The sequence below is a fragment of the Silurus meridionalis genome, chromosome 24, assembly GCF_014805685.1.
Source record: "Silurus meridionalis isolate SWU-2019-XX chromosome 24, ASM1480568v1, whole genome shotgun sequence".
Taxonomy (NCBI): Eukaryota; Metazoa; Chordata; class Actinopteri; order Siluriformes; family Siluridae; genus Silurus; species Silurus meridionalis.
Window position 1 is genome coordinate 5,843,121 of NC_060907.1, and position 15,976 is coordinate 5,859,096.

General features: G+C 38.5%; 2 protein-coding genes across 2 annotated transcripts; both read right to left on the reverse strand.

Moving 5' to 3' along the window:
• Positions 1 to 1,001: 1,001 nt before the first annotated feature.
• Positions 1,002 to 4,764, reverse strand: snrpb2 (small nuclear ribonucleoprotein polypeptide B2). The gene is made up of 7 exons (XM_046837592.1): positions 4,686 to 4,764; positions 4,505 to 4,584; positions 3,660 to 3,832; positions 3,083 to 3,214; positions 2,387 to 2,428; positions 2,184 to 2,272; positions 1,002 to 1,387 (listed from the first exon to the last, which is right to left on the reverse strand). The coding sequence occupies exons 2-7, from the start codon at positions 4,566 to 4,568 to the stop codon at positions 1,228 to 1,230; spliced, it is 660 nt and encodes a 219-aa protein (XP_046693548.1). The 5' UTR covers positions 4,569 to 4,584; positions 4,686 to 4,764; the 3' UTR covers positions 1,002 to 1,227.
• Positions 4,765 to 5,965: 1,201 nt separating this feature from the next.
• On the reverse strand, positions 5,966 to 9,412 carry rnaseh2a (ribonuclease H2, subunit A). The gene is made up of 8 exons (XM_046837097.1): positions 8,856 to 9,412; positions 8,678 to 8,749; positions 8,107 to 8,233; positions 7,924 to 8,011; positions 7,227 to 7,364; positions 7,050 to 7,137; positions 6,447 to 6,570; positions 5,966 to 6,271 (listed from the first exon to the last, which is right to left on the reverse strand). Exons 1-8 carry the CDS (start codon positions 8,980 to 8,982, stop codon positions 6,115 to 6,117), a joined length of 921 nt encoding a protein of 306 aa, XP_046693053.1. The 5' UTR covers positions 8,983 to 9,412; the 3' UTR covers positions 5,966 to 6,114.
• Between the last annotated feature and the right edge of the window lie 6,564 nt (positions 9,413 to 15,976).

Consider the following 15,976-nt stretch of genomic DNA (forward strand, 5'->3'; position numbering starts at 1 on the left):
AGGCACTCTATTGTACAGGACGTCTTTAGATGCCGCTTTAATAAAATTCTGCATTCACGTGAACTTGGAAACCCGAAACCTGTTCCAGCATGGCACAAAATGAGCTCCTTGAAGATCTGGTTTACATGCTTTGGAGAGGAAGATCTTGATTTGCCTGCTATAGAGCTCTGATCTCATCCCTACTAAACACCTTTGGGATGAATGTGAACGCTGACTGCACCCCAGGTCTTCTCACCCACATCAGTTTCTGCCTTTCATAATACCCTTGTGGCTGAACACAAATATCCATAAACACACTCCAAAATCTAGTGGAACATCTTCCCAGAGGAGTGGAGGGAATTATAAGAGTGAACTGGGACTAAATGTGGAATGCGACGCTCAAAAATCACATACCGCACTTATGACCAGGTGACCCAATACTTTATTCATGAGTTAATTAATCGCTACTTAATTTCACATTTTTCTCTGTTCTGTATCTTTAATAGTTTTAAAGTTTAATACTCTAATCAACAACATTTATGTTCTGCAGATGTATCTATTATTAGAAACCACTGAAACCATATTTTACAGAACATAAACACAAAATATTGTTTTAAAGTTAAATTACGTAAATCAGCAGGACACCAAACGAAACTTTTGCTGCGTTTCCACACGGACGGTTTTAAGTGCCGGATTTTGGTGCTTGGTTTGAGACTTGGCGCATCAGTCAAACAAATGTTTAGTGACTTAAAAAAAATTCTGTGAACTTTACTTACATTTCTTTGTAATATCCGAGTAAGGAATGCAGCATTTCAATTATTAAAGAAATCAAAAAACCCTCCACATGCACTGGTGTGCAAATGAACAAAACCTTGTGCTTCTTGCATTAGACTCCAGTCTAAAGTAAACACCTACAGGACAACATGCTACACACACCCCAGACTTTAAATAGCACAGCTGTGTGTCACAGGGTTTCATAAGTATACACCCCCCAGAAAAAGATGAAGCATGTCTCTCGAGAATGTTGAAAACCTCCTTTAATCATCAGCATAAAAAACAAAAATACAATATCAGCCCCGATGCCCCCCCCGACTCTCTCACAGTCTGCCACGGTGGCGTTTTCTACAAAAAAAAAAAATCCTGTACAAGTCACGAACGTAACGAAAGAAATGGATCGTAATGAAACCAGGATTCGGGCAGCAGGGCTGCATTTCAGTCCGACAATGTTCATGTTACACCTGTGTGTGGTCACTTCTTGGCGTAGGTGATCTTCATGGCGCAGGTGGCGGTGATCCTGAAGCCCTGTAGCGCGTCTTTTGCGACTCCAGCTTGGGATTCGCTCTCAAACTCCACAAAGGCGATGTCGTGTTTTCCGGGGACCAGACGCACCTCTTTAAAACCGGGGAACCTGCAAAGAGAAGAAACAGGACAAGGTTACGGATTTCCTTTATTTCCGCAGACGGCGGTTTTTAAATACTGGATTCCGATTGGATGATTTCGTAAAGTCTTAAGAAGCCCATACATGATATTCTTAACTTTCTTGTTTTCCACGTGATCACAACTTAATTTTATCACCATTACAAAAGTTCGTTTTCTTGTGATTTTGACATGAAGGTTGTTTTATTGTTCTCATTATTAAAACTTCATTTTATTGTTATGTCGGTGAGTGGATCCCGAGAACTCATGACATAAGAATACACCCAGAACCCGAGCTGGACAATATTCTGGGTGGGTAATAAAGAACAAAACAACCCAGTAAAGGTTTAATAAAAATTACTGAGATATCGTGTACAATGTGATATTAATTCTCTCTCTCTCTCTCTTTTTTTTTTTAACAATGAGAGATTTAACAACTACAATTTTACAGATTGTAATAAAAATATATAATAATAAATAATAATGATAAAGCAGTGAATTCATTTGTTATTTGATTTAGCCCTCGCTTATGGTGTTTTCCCTCCAAGAGATTATCCAGACTCGGAGATTCACCACGACTGTATAACAGGTTTTATTGAGAAGTCGTTTCCTCTCAGCACTTGTGTAAAGGAATCTCAGAATGAAAGATATCAGAACTGTTTTCCAGCAGCAGCTTGTGCATTTATAAACAGGCTTGTGATTTCAGGGCCTGCGACATTTTCTGACACTAAAACAGAAATCGCTCTGTGGAGCAGCAGAGAGGTGAGGGGATGGGAAACTGCACTCACTGGTTGAACAGCATGGACAGCATCATCTCGTTGGTCTCCTCGGGGAGGTTGGTCAGGAACAGGATGTAGTTGGGAGGATTATCAGGAACCTACAATAACAGGAAAAAGGCAGTCTTCAGTACAGTGCTGCACTAAAAACCTCCCAGAAAACACAAAATAATAGCAGTAATAATAAAAGAGAGAAATATGGGGTGGACTTGTACCTGGACTGTAGCTGGAGGAGGGGGCTGTGTGTTTACGGCATTCTGTAAAACAAAAACACAAAAAACCTTCAGCAAGTAAGAAAAAAATAAATATAAATATAAAAAAAAACTACAAAAAAAGGACACATGGCATGTGGGCGGGGCTACAGATAACAGACCACTGGTGAGTCTTCTGTCATAATGTCCATTTTCTGTTTACAAATAATATACACTGACTTACATGTCTTTCATTTAATTTCCACTTTAACATCACAATCCACACACAATAATCCACCCACCCAAGCCCACCTACCTAGACCAACCCACCCACCTAGCCATCCATCCACCTACACATCTATCCTTCCATCCATCCACCTACACATCTATCCTTCCATCCATCCACCTACCTGCTCATCTATTTATCCACCTACACATCTATCCTTCCATCCACCCACCTACCTATCAGTCTATCCATGAATCCATCTGCCTTCCATCCACCTATCCATCCATCTACCTATCCACCCACCTACCTACCTACCCACCTATCAGTCTATCCATCCACCTACCTATCCATCCAGCCACCTACCTACCCATCTATTCAACCATCCAGCCACCTACCTACCTACCTAGACCAACCCACCCATTTATCTACCTACCTAACTAGCCATCCATCCATCCATCCATCCATCAGGTGGGAGATGTGAGATGTGAACTCACCAATGGTTTCTTGCCAGCGTTGGCCGCTTGCTCCTGCGCTTTCTTCTTCTTCTCCTTCTTCTTCTCTTTGTCTCCGTACGTGCCCCTCATCTTGGCGACGATATCGGAGTCCGTCTTCGCGTACTGGATTCGCTGCAAGTCAAAAACAATGAAACTCGTTCAGTTCGGCTTTTCACTCCAACCTTATGTTTTTCTTTTCGATCTGGAAGCAGCTGGTCTTTATTGTCAAAAATGCTGTCCAAAGTGGATCAATTATTATTATTATTATTTTTTTTTTTACAAATTTTAGTTTTTAGGTATTTTAGAAAAGCGATTAGGACATAAATATGGAAACATTTTTCAATACTCTGTGTTCCTATTTTTTCCCCCTCACACTAATCCAGACCTGGAAATCACTCCAATTAAATTCCATCCTTTTCCAAAAATGTACAGAAACACTTCTGTTTATTTACATAAACACATTAAGGGCCCTGCTGAGGGACCCAGCAGTGGCAGCTTGGTAGCGCTGGGATTTGAACTCATAACCTTCAGATCGTTCTCAAAATCATATCCACTCAGCCACCACTTCCCCGCTCACCATGGGCTTGTTGTAGAACGGGAATCCTTGCAGCTGCCTGAGAGCGTTCGTAGCTGCAGCGAGTTCTTTAAACACCACAAACGCCTGTCCCCTCATTTTCATTGTCTTCATAGCCACGATCTCGATGATCTGACCGAACTGAGAGAACAGGGCATAGAGAGACCGCTTCACCTCTGGGAATGAAACACAGGCAAAATATTCAAATCTTGGAAATGTGTGTTATAACGTGTCAACTTTAAACTTAACTACAACCACATGCCTGTTAACATTTACATTTACGGCATTTAGCAGACGCCCTTATCCAGAGCGATGTACAAAAGTGCTTTGAGTCTCTAGCAATGAATGAACAGTCTCTTTATTAGTCATTTAAAAAACCGTCTGGCTAAATAAATGTTGCATTTTTAATGGAAATGCCATAAATAAAGTGTAAATAAATGTAAAACTACATTTTGTATCTTTGCTGATGATTTAAATAAAATCCAGGGTTTCTGTAGGTTTCACAAAGTCAAATTTAAGACTATTAAGAATGATATTTAAGACCTGCATCACATTAAACATGGCTGTTGGTCTCATTTGTAGTCGTAATACACTGAATTATATTTGTACTAGCGAAAGAACGAACAACACAAACAAACAAACACACGAAAGTGGTACAGGAGTATTTTAAGGCGCATTAGATATGACGTCATGAGGACGTCAGATAATTAAGACCTAAAACAAAAAAAAATGCAACATACTAAACGTTTCATTAAAAAGCTTCATGCAATTACAAGCAAGTTTGTTTTCCAAACAAATGAACAAAACTCATAAAAACTGGTTTAATCAGAAAGAATCGGGTCACACACCTTCTTTCTTCACTCTATCATTCAGGTTGTTGATGTATATGGTGTGATTCGGTCGTATATCCATGTTACTTTTCTTTCACCTACAAATAAAAGATACAGAAAACGTCTTTATATAGAATCAACAACAGAAATTACATTTTAACCGCATTTATGGAACAAGATGAATAAGTCTCAAACTCACCACACCGCACACTGAAACGGCTCGGCGACGCACTTCCGGTTTATTTTTTGGCGGCGCGTTTTGATGACGTGAGTTCCAGTCTTTTCACCGCCTACTGGAACATGTAGGGATTTTCTGTCATTTTTTTAAAAGTACACATCAATAATAACAATAATAATAATAATAATAATAATAATAATAATAATAATAATAGGGTTGTTTATACTGTGATTCTTGTGTTTAAAAAATAAATAAATATGATTTATTTCATTTTATAATATTAAAATCAGTGTATAACCCTATATAGTATATCTTATATAATTATATATTTTCTCTTTGCATATTTATTTAGTAATTGATTAAATAATAATTCGTAATAAATACATTTATTTTATAAATTGATACATTTCGTGTTGTTCTGTATTTCTTGATGGAATTTCACGGGCTTTTTGAACGCACAAATAATAATAATTATTATTATAATAAATAATACAAGAAACAACAAAACTAGCAAAAGAAAAATCGGTTCAAAATTACAATGTACAAAAGCATTTTAGTATCATGATTTAGAGCAACAAAAAAAATCGAAAAAAAAAAAGAATGTATAAATGAAGTCATATAAAAAAAAAAAATTTGCAGGAATAAAGTCATAATTCTGTGTAATCTAAATAATTTACATAATTTACAAAATATTAGAAATTAGCCAGTACTAATGTACATTTACAGACGCCCGTATATAAAGCAAATATTATCTTTATTATAATTTTTTTTTTAATTGTAAACAATTGAGCAGTTTAGGATTAAGGGTCCAATGGAGAAATTTGATGATGCTGCGATTAGATTTCTTTCAGATTACAAATCGAACACCATTTATAATTGAGCTACTACATTCACTATATAGAAAAATAGTCCTGAACATTACAAGCAGTCATACGTGTTAAAACATCCTAATTTAACATTTTAGTTACAATTTATTTATACAAAAAAAATGTTAAGCAGATTTAAGTCTCATTACAAAGTACAGTATGTCCAAATATTACAATATTGACTTTATATTACATGTAGAGTGATAAAAGCATTAATTTAACTCCTCTGTGGATAATCTCCTCTATACACCCGAATCATAAACACCGTCCTGTTGCACATCCCAGGAGTCTTATTCACTACATAACATCCTTTTTAAAAAGCTTTAGCTAAAGAATAATGAATCATTTCTGTATTTGTGTGATGTACGAACACTATCCACAAGAGCATCCAATCTCCATAAACACAAACAATAATACAAACACGTGAAAACAATGTAAAAAAATCCACATTTTATTGCTTGAAAATGAAAATTGCTATAAAAATACAACAATTTGTTAAAGAAAACCTTCACAGAGTTGCTTTACAGTCGACAATTTGTGTGTGTGTGTGTGCGCGCATTACGAATCTGTGTGTATGTGTGTGTTTAGAGTGTGTCGATGCTCTGTAATCTGCGCTCGGTGAAGAAGCGGTGGTGGTCTCGTGTGTGTGTGTCGATGGCGGGTTTGCTGCGGCTGAAGTACGACAGCACGGACGTGTTGTTCTGTCGAGCTGCTGCTTTCTCTCCGTCCTCGTCATCGTCCCTAAACACACACACACACACACACACACACACACACACACACACACACACACACACACACGAGAAACTCTCTCTGATAAATATTCATAGTATCTGATTACAGCACTGATGTAAAATCCCTGTAAGCTCTCAGTCACCCCACATGGCACAACTCCGCCCCCTGCTGGTGGACTTACCAGTGCACCGGGACCGCTTTGCTGTCGAGTAGAGTCTGTGCTGTGCTCCAGCTGAAACGTACAAACTGTGGATAACCGAATACTGGGTCCAAATACTTCAGCAGCCAGCTCTTAGTCTTCGGGTCTGAAAACACACACAGAGACACGTTTAACCAGCATTATGAGGACCTTCCTGTAACTAAATAAGCAGCACGTTTTTGTCACACATGCTACAGAACGAGGTGGTATCAAAACGTTTCGAGTCTAGTTTTGTAACATGGTAACAGGTGGCAGTACAAGGTTGCACGCACAGTCACAGGAAGCACCGACCTTCTTAAGTGAATATAAACATCCAATAAAAGTTTAGTAATATACATACATACATATTCACAGTTTGAGCTTTAGCAACTTGGATGCCGAACGCAGACTACTGCCACCTGCTGGTATGGGAGAGTTATGTTCCGTCGGCTAGAGTCAGTATGGCGTGTTCTAGTGCAACTTTGTTTGCCGCGATGCAGATGATTTGAGGCGATGCCACATTCGGCTTCCTCAGAGCTAGTTCGGTTTGGTGTGTCAAAACCTTTAGTGCTAAAACAAACACAAGTGTGGTAGACGAGCCCTCACCGTTAGGGTATCCAGAGCCGTAATCGTTATTCACGTCCCCTAGATCTTCTGCAAACTTCCAGTCTTTCACTGCATGATCTCGAGCCACCTGCGTTAATCAGATTTCAGTGCTAAACCCAGATGGTATAGGCTGCAGTAACTCATACTATCAGTGTGACTTTCGTGTGTATTTCTGACCTTAGCGCAAATGCTGGCGGCACTGACGATGGGAAAGAGCGAGTCGGCTTTGGGCCGTACGGTCACCTGCACCCCGGGAAAACGCTGAGACAGCTTCTCCTCGTACTTCTGCGCCGGGCCTACGGTGTCCACGAACACCTGACCAAACACACACACACACTCATTTAACAGCTTCCTGAAATCTGAGTGATGTAAAGGTCAGTAAGGGAGGCTTTTAGGAATCGAGCAGCATCCTGTATATCAGGGATGGGCAACTGGAGACCCGTAGTATCAGTAAATCAGGGTTTCTGCAGGTTTAACTCAATGTAAGATTTTAAAAAGGCAAAAGAGAGAAACTCATACAGGTTTGGATCCACATATGGGAGAGTAAATGATGACAGGGGGGGAACTATCCCTTTAATAACGGTTTTATGTAGCACTTGTAACTGTTCTCTGAGGGTAGTTTTGAGAATGTTCTCCTGGCTACTAATCAGGTCTTAGGACATTTGTTGAGCATAAACTCTGTGCATTACTTGTACGTTGAAAAAAGAACGATGTAAAAGATGACTTAGTCTGGATTAATAATCTGGGCACTTGGGATGAAGGAGAACAAAATGCTGCTGGTCTTCATCACTATGAAAGTTGCCCATCCCTGGTGTACAAGATACACGAATCAGTTGTTTCTCTTCCTGAGACGTCTCAGACGTGTGTTTCCGACCTCTTTGAGCTGCACTCCGCAGTCCAGCGCGTACTGCACCAGTCCGATAGCGGCATCGTGAGACAAAGCGTTTAAATTGTACTTCGCCCTGAACGAGGGACGAGAAGAAAAAAATGACGACATTGCAGCTTTAATGCACCACACACAGAAGCACTATTGTAACGTGTGTGTGTGTGTGTGTACCTCTGTAACATGCTGGTTGAGATGGTATTGGGTGAGAGAATCTGAAGAGCCCAGCCCACATAGCTCTTTGCCTTGTCCAGCTTCAGAAACAGACTCTCTCTTTCTGCCTCGCTCAGCGTCTTCGAGTCTGGACACGAGATCAGCAGAAATAAATAAACCTGAAGATTAATTCAATTCAATTATTCAATTAATGCGCTCATTCAATTTTGCGCTAACGTTTCCATGGTAACAGGTTACACAGAGACGGAACTGTCTGAAATGTGGTGTTGTTTTGGACTAATTCGAATGTGTTGATATGATGAAAAGTTCTCCTAAGACATGTTCACTGAGAAGGTGGAAGGAGTCTCCAGTGTCAGCACTTTGTAAAAGGACCAGCGGTAAAGCTGGAATTTTCAGAAGGTCAGGGGTTCGAGTCCCAGCACTGCCAAGCTGTCACTCTTGGGGTCCTTAAACAAGGCCCCTAAGCCCTTTGTGCTCCAGGGGGCGCTTTATCATGTCTGATTCCAGCTTCCTAACATCTCTGGGATCAGACATTATAATATACATGCCTTATTTGAGTCATAATGCTGACCTGCGACTTTCAGGTTCTTCAAATCCTCCTTTTTGGATACAGGACAGAAACAGATTCCATACACCATAGGACCTGAAGGAATCACAGAAGAAATCGAACAATGCAACAGCTATAAAAAAAAACAACAAAAAAAACAAATCAACACCATACAGAGTTAAGGAATGAACTTGAGCCTGACCCAGAACTGGACCTCTTCCTGCCTCATCAATACCCAGACAGCAGTCTTCAGTCCTGCACAGGTCAGGGACAGGAGAGGACAACCTACAACTGACCGAATTATCCGCCTCAAAGTCCTTCAAATCCATGACTGGGGCTCCAAAATCTGATCTAGATCTGATATCTGACACGAACGGGAGCTCAAATCTAACTGTTCACGTCCTAGCAAAAAAATAAAGCCAGGCCGAATTCCAAATCGCTGCACGTTCCCTATGTAAGCGCCCTATAAATGGCGTCCGCGCCCTATCTAGTGCACTAGCGGCCCAATCAGGACCTATTAGAGATACAGCCTTCTTGAAGTGCTCTTGCTAACTATAGACCTGCGAAGCGTTAAAAAAAAAAAAAAGCATTAAATTAACGCCCCCCAAAAAATACTCTACATGCACTTATATATCTGCAGTGGTTTATCACTCGTTTGTCAAAAAGGTATAAAATAAAAAGAATAAACGAAATATAAAGCTAATCTGACAGACTAGGTCCTTTCTGCTACAGCCTTGAAGGAAGGCAGGGAAGCGCGCTGTGATTGGTTGAAACACCCATGCGCGGGAAACATACCCATGATGTCATCTTCAAGCGCCAATTGCCTTCCCATGCTGGTACCAGGGGAACTGGAAGAAAAAAAGCAGAGCAGTGTATTATATATATATATATATATATAATATCTGCAACATGAAACCATCAGAAACTATCACTTTAGATGCCATTACAAACATCAGCGGTTATATATTATATACGCAGACATGTCAATCTTCAGGCCCCGAGACACTTCCGGCCTCTGATCCATTATATCTGACCTGCAACTGGCAAAGTTTGACTCTGTGGGTGTTATACAGCAGGCAATCTATATAATTAAACAGTTAAATGGTCTTTACTGTGTCACGTTTATTTATTTTTGCACTTAATATTGCACACATATCCTTAGTGCATGGTCTCAGTTTTGTGTAATTCTGTATTAGTTTTTGTTAATTTATGTCGTCTCATGTCACACCAAGGTCCTGCATGAACATTGGTTGTTTCACTGTGTACTTTAGTGTATATATTGTTGGAATGATTTGTCCTATCAACCAGAAGAGACACACAGTTTAATTTAAAACCAATACCATTCAAATTAAAAGCATTACAAATACAATTTTATATATATATATATATATATATATATATATATATATATATATATATATATATATATATATACAGTAATCCCCCTGTACTGCGATAGTTACGTTCCAAAACAACAAAAGTGATAAACGGCCGTGATAAACAGACACTACTCTGAAAATGCATTTTTTTATTGTTTAAGCCGTAAATCATCCTCTCACAAGCTTTAAGTCGAGTCAAGTCAAGTCAAGAAGCTTTTATTGTCATTTCAACTATATATAGCTGACGCAGTACACAGTGAAATGAAACAACGTTCCCCCAGAACCCTGATGCTACATTAAACAACAATCACAGAAACAGGAAACACAGGGCTAAGGACTACATAAAGTGCGCACAGAACACACAGGACTGTCGCCACGGCTGCTCATCAGGGATAAATGCACACCATTCATCTTGACTGTTGATTTCTGTAAAGCTGCTTTGAGACAATATCTGTTGTGAAAGTCACTATAGAAATAAACTTGACTTGACTTGACTTGACAGGACACACAGAAAACATTAGCAAGAATATAGTATTTATATTTTAATTAATACATTTCATTATTTCAACATAAAACTCCATAAAAACAATTCCCTATAAGTGTTTTGGTCTATCGTGCTCTACGTCAGAGCCCGGGAAAATCAGCCAAAGAAGTTAGTTATGTGGCAAATGCAATTCCGCGATAAACCGTGAGTGTGAGATTGGAACCGCGGTTAAGCGAGGGATTACTGTATATGTATAGTGCATTTAAAAAGTCCCTCCACAGTGGCCGCTTAGAGTAGGTTAGAGGAAAATATTTATTTAATGAAACCCATTATTATTCTTACTCGTATTTATTGATTAAATCTTGCACAGTATAGCAATGTGGTATTCTCATCCTTGAAAAGCTCCTTGAAATTTTCCAAGAACTAAATCTCTATGTACTTATCGCCAGCTGTATACTGTATATAGATGTTACTATCCTCTAAACTCAGCAGATGGATTTAAATCTGACAGTTGTGACACAAAGTGTTAGTGATCAAAAAGTTTTATTCCATCTGGATTCAGTCTATATTTAATAGTTTTTTCGAATTGTAAACCAGTCTATAGGTTCATTTTGGGTTTTGGTTGAAAGCAGGAAAGTGTCTTTATAGTCTTCACATCCCAAATAAATAGATTAACAAATCTTGAAATACAAAAGATCATTAGGATTATTATGATTATTAGACTTTATAAAATTGTCATCATATTTATTCACCATTTCATTCTATTATGATTACAGAAATGAATGCTGTTTTGGGTTAGTCAGTGAAAAATCATAATCTTGATCACAGGTGTTTTTACCAAACACACACACACTATTTAACTTTTAAAGAAAAGTCACACATTTGAGTAATGCATGTTGTTTTATTTTTGCACAATATACACCTTATTTTCTCTTCATGCTTCATATTAAATGGCATTTCATTGTATTACACCTCTAAACTAATTATCATGTTTGAGTTGTACAGTCGGTTTTGAACACTCAGTAATCACGTACCCATTTTTACTAAAATCTAAAGAGCTCCAACTGAGAACGTTTCCCGGTTGAAACTCTCCACCATACGAATACTTTGCAATCTGATCAAGAGCCAGAACAGAGTCCCACATATGAACATCAGTCAACATCCCTACGAATGACTGGGTGGCCTGAAATCCTCCACTGTAATTTTCTTGCTGTTGACCCAAAACGATTTTTGGAGTACCATTTAAAAAGCCTCCACGAGAGAATCCTTTTCGTACGCTCGGTTTTCCATTCACCCACAGCTGCCCGAGTCCTGTTTTCCCATTCCATGTAGCACACAACGAATTCCAGGCATTGAGTTCATCCGGCAGGCCCCAGAACTCCATACTCTGTCCTTCCACATGCAACTTATACGTATTAAAGTACATATATTCACATAAATATATATATATATATATATATATATATATATATATATATATATATATATATATATATATATATATATATATATACATATTACAATTCTTTTAATGTGTAAAACATTGTTACAATCTGAGAACATATTAAGTGGCTGACAGCAAGTTTGTTTAATCTCTGCCCTGAATTTTGAGTGCATAGTAGTATATTATATAGAATATATAGAATTATATATAATATTATTATAGATTTAACCAGGAAAGATTAACGGCTAACACTAGCACTATGGTTTCTTTAGTGTTTTATTTTAATATTCAAAAATAAATGAATGAATGATGGATGGAAGAAATTAAGACATTTGTTATATAAAAGTTTATAAAGTATAAGTATATAAAATGAGTTTAACAGTTAAGTAGATAATATCTTTAGAAAATTACATATTAAATAAAACACGTGAAACACACACCTGTATTACCCAATCGGGGTCTAAAAAATGTTTCCATTCATTTTGTTTCAATTTAATTACTCATTTAATTTAATCAATATAATAAAAAATGTATTGCAATAATTTGATTTATTGGATTCAATTTCATTTATAAAATATTTTATGTATTATTTAACCAAGCAGGCATTTTATTTAAAATTGTTTCAAATGATGATCACAAATGTTGATAATAATAAACTGCGTTGACAAAAAAAAAGAAAAAAGTTTTATATTTCTTCCCCCTTAATTGTGGCGAAATTGATTTTGCAAATGCCCTGTGACAATATATTGTTTGTACAAACATTTAGAAATAGTAAAATGATGAAACGCTCAATTTGGACTGTGTTAAGCAAATCATTTTTATCATGTGATGTAAATATAAATATGCCTGTTACGGGAAACCCACAGAGATGTTTAGACAAATAGCAAGATAAACAGCAAAATCAATGTCAGGGAAAAGGAGGAAAAAAAATGTCAGTTTTGGAAAAGCATAATGTTTACTGCTGGGAATGCTGAATCTTGTATGGTTTTTGACAGACACATGCATGTTCCTTTTGTTCCTATGCACCAAACTAGGTCAATTAACAGTATTTAACTTTTGTTGTGTCAAGATCACAAGTAAATGAAGTTGTGAAAACAAGAAAACAACTTTGTTATGTCAAAAACAGAAGCAACTTATGTTGTGATAATGAGAAAACTACAAAGAAAAAATGATTATCATGCATGGCCTTTTAAGACTTCTTTAAGTCATTTAAGGCATTAAAATTAATACTCACAATCTATTTTTTTTCTGTTTGGGGACAATTTTGAAAGCGATACACAAATAAAGGTGCATTGAACTGGTGCACCAATTCAAAGGTTGGGAGAAAAAGTTGAACTTACACCATGCAGTTACATAAAAAGTAAACACACACCTGTTATACTGTTATTAGTGGGATAGCCTGAGGGGGACGACCCTGGGGAGGGCAGAGGTAGCTGGCCCTGAGGTAAAGGATATCAATATAAGGGGGGGGTAATAGTTGTTGGTTGTGAAACGAACAAATATTAAATAACTGCTGCCAGTAAAATGGCAGAGTTCCCACATGATCTATTTGCGATATTATACCGGAGGTTATAAACTTGCAGGTCCTGGGTCGAGTCCAGGTGTGTGAAGGAGGTCCCCATATGGTCCCATAATGTAAAGAGCATATCCAGACGTAATGAGGAACAGTTTTGAATAAGTCTGTACGGGCGAGTGTATGGATGGGGAAGAATTCCTGTGGATACTGCTGGTGGGCGGGCTGGTTAATGCATTAGGTGGAAAAACGTAATAATTGTCGTTTTGGCTAGCAGAATTAGCTTGGGTAGTAGTGATGGGGGGCCCTGGTCGGGTCAGTACAGACCCAGGTTTGTGTTATTTTGTTGTTATATCTTGTTGTGTAACAAGCTGATTGTCTGATGAGTTATTTGTTGTTGTCAAAGTGTGTGATGATTAAACGTGTCTGTTGGGTATGGACTGCGGTCAAACAGTGAGCAGACCTGAGGTTGAGTTTAACTGTTTATTGCTCAAGAGTAACCATATATATACTGTATAGTAATGTATTGGGCACAAGGTAATTGTCACAATTAGTTGTCATAATTACAACAGCCTTTTCTCAATACTTTGTTGAAGCACCTTTGGCACCAATTACAGCATCAAATCTTTTTCAGTTTGATGCTACAAGCTTGAAACACCTATTTTTAAACAGATTCTCCCATTTTTCTTTGCAGAACCTCTCAAGCTCCATCAGATTGGATGGTGAGTGTCAGTGCACAGCCATTTTCTGATATTCATTTGGGTTCAACTATGGGCTCTGGCTGTGCCAGTCAAGGATATTTACAGAGTCGTCCCATAGCCACTCCGTTGTTATCTTGGCTGTGTGCTTAGGGTCATTGTCCTGTTGGAAGATGAACCGTCCCCCCAATCTGAGGTCCAGAGCGCTCCGCGGTTTTTATCAAGGACGTCTCTGTACATTGTTGCATTCATCTTTCCCTCGATCCTGACTAGTCCCCCTATTCCTGCCGCTGAGAAGCATCCCCACGGCATGGCCAGGTGATAAGTGGTGTTTGGTTTCCTCAAGACATGTCGCTTGGCATTCAGGCCAAAGAGTTTACTCAGTTTGGCCGGGGGGCCCTTTCTAGGTATGGTCCTGGTGGTTCCAAACTTCTTCTATTTCTGGATGATGGAGGCCACTGTGCTCATTGGGACCTTTAATGCTGCACAAATCTTTCTGTACCGTTCCCAAGATCTGTGATTTCTTGGCTTGGTTTGTGCTCTGACATACACTACTAACCGTGGGACCTCATATAGACAGGTGTGTGCCTTTCCAAATCATGTCCAATCAAGTTAATGTACCACAGGTGAACTCCAATCAAATTGTAGAAACATCTCAAGGATGATCAGCGGAAATAGGATGCACCAGAACTCAATTTTGAGTGTCATGGCAAAGGTTGTGAATATTTATGTACATGATTTGTTTATTTTTTTTAATACATTTGCAAAGATTTCAAACAAACTTCTTTCATGTTGTCATTATGGGGAATTGTTAGAATTTTTAGGAGAATAATGAATTTTAGGCATGTTGGAATGAGGCTGTAACAAAATGTGGAAAAAAGTGAAATGCTGTGAATACATTCCAGATGCACCCTTAGTAACTTTGCAAAGGCAATACTAATTATAGCATTAATGTTAAGCAACTTAGAAAACAGTAATATATGAAGTAAAACAGGTGTAGTCACACCAAATATTGTGGAGGAACATGGAGGAACATCGACGACCAATAAAGACTGTGGAGCGCAGATGGGAGTTTTACTTGAGTACACTTGCTCTGAGAGCAGCACTTCTTCTTTTTCTTCTTCTTTCGGCTTCTCCCATTAGGGGGCGCCACAGCGGATTATCCGTCTCCATTCCCCCCGTCCTCTACATCTGCCTCTTTCACCCCAACTACCTGCATGTCTTCCTTCACCACATCCATAAACCTCCTCCTTGTTCTTCCTTGTTTCCTCCTTCCTGGTGGATCCATCCTCAGCATTCTCCTACTGATATACCCCATGTCCCTCCTCTGCACATGTCCAAACCATAATATACACTAATAATAGTAGCAGTTTGACTGACGAAATATCACAGACTTTTGAACCAGTTATTGTCGCTCACATCAGCTTCATAACCAGCGGACTAACATCGGAAAAGCGCACGTTTTATCCCAGTTACAAGATAAGCAGGGAGATCGATGAGGGAGTCGAATCAAATGCATACGATAGGCCATTTAGACAATGTTCGTTACCTCCTTAAGTGTAACGTTCGCCAATTATCTCTGTAGACGTCAGATGTTTTGAATTTAAACAAAACGTTTACAATTTTGCAATCTTATAATTACAAATTAATAATAATGAATCTCTCTGTGAATGCAATGCTAATACAGCTGTTTGAAGGATTCCCTCCACACCTTTGGCCCCGCCTCTCCTTCACTTTCATTGGTTGAATCTTTTAACCAATCGTTTTTCTTTCTTTCCCTCAGAACTTAGAGTAAATTAAACTCC

What these genes read in the sequence shown, in the direction of transcription:
- snrpb2 (XM_046837592.1), bottom strand. Translation starts at nt 4,568, where the DNA reads ATGGATATACGACCGAATCACACCATATACATCAACAACCTGAATGAT. An exon ending in CGTTCTACAACAAGCCCATG is followed by an intron (nt 3,215 to 3,659) that starts GTGAGCGGGGAA and finishes TTTGACTTGCAG; the next exon opens with CGAATCCAGTACGCGAAGAC. An exon ending in CTCCTCCAGCTACAGTCCAG is followed by an intron (nt 2,273 to 2,386) that starts GTACAAGTCCAC and finishes CTGTTATTGTAG; the next exon opens with GTTCCTGATAATCCTCCCAA.
- rnaseh2a (XM_046837097.1), bottom strand. Translation starts at nt 8,982, where the DNA reads ATGGATTTGAAGGACTTTGAGGCGGATAATTCGGTCAGTTGTAGGTTG. An exon ending in GAAGAACCTGAAAGTCGCAG is followed by an intron (nt 8,234 to 8,677) that starts GTCAGCATTATG and finishes TCTCGTGTCCAG; the next exon opens with ACTCGAAGACGCTGAGCGAG. An exon ending in CCGCCAGCATTTGCGCTAAG is followed by an intron (nt 7,138 to 7,226) that starts GTCAGAAATACA and finishes TGATTAACGCAG; the next exon opens with GTGGCTCGAGATCATGCAGT.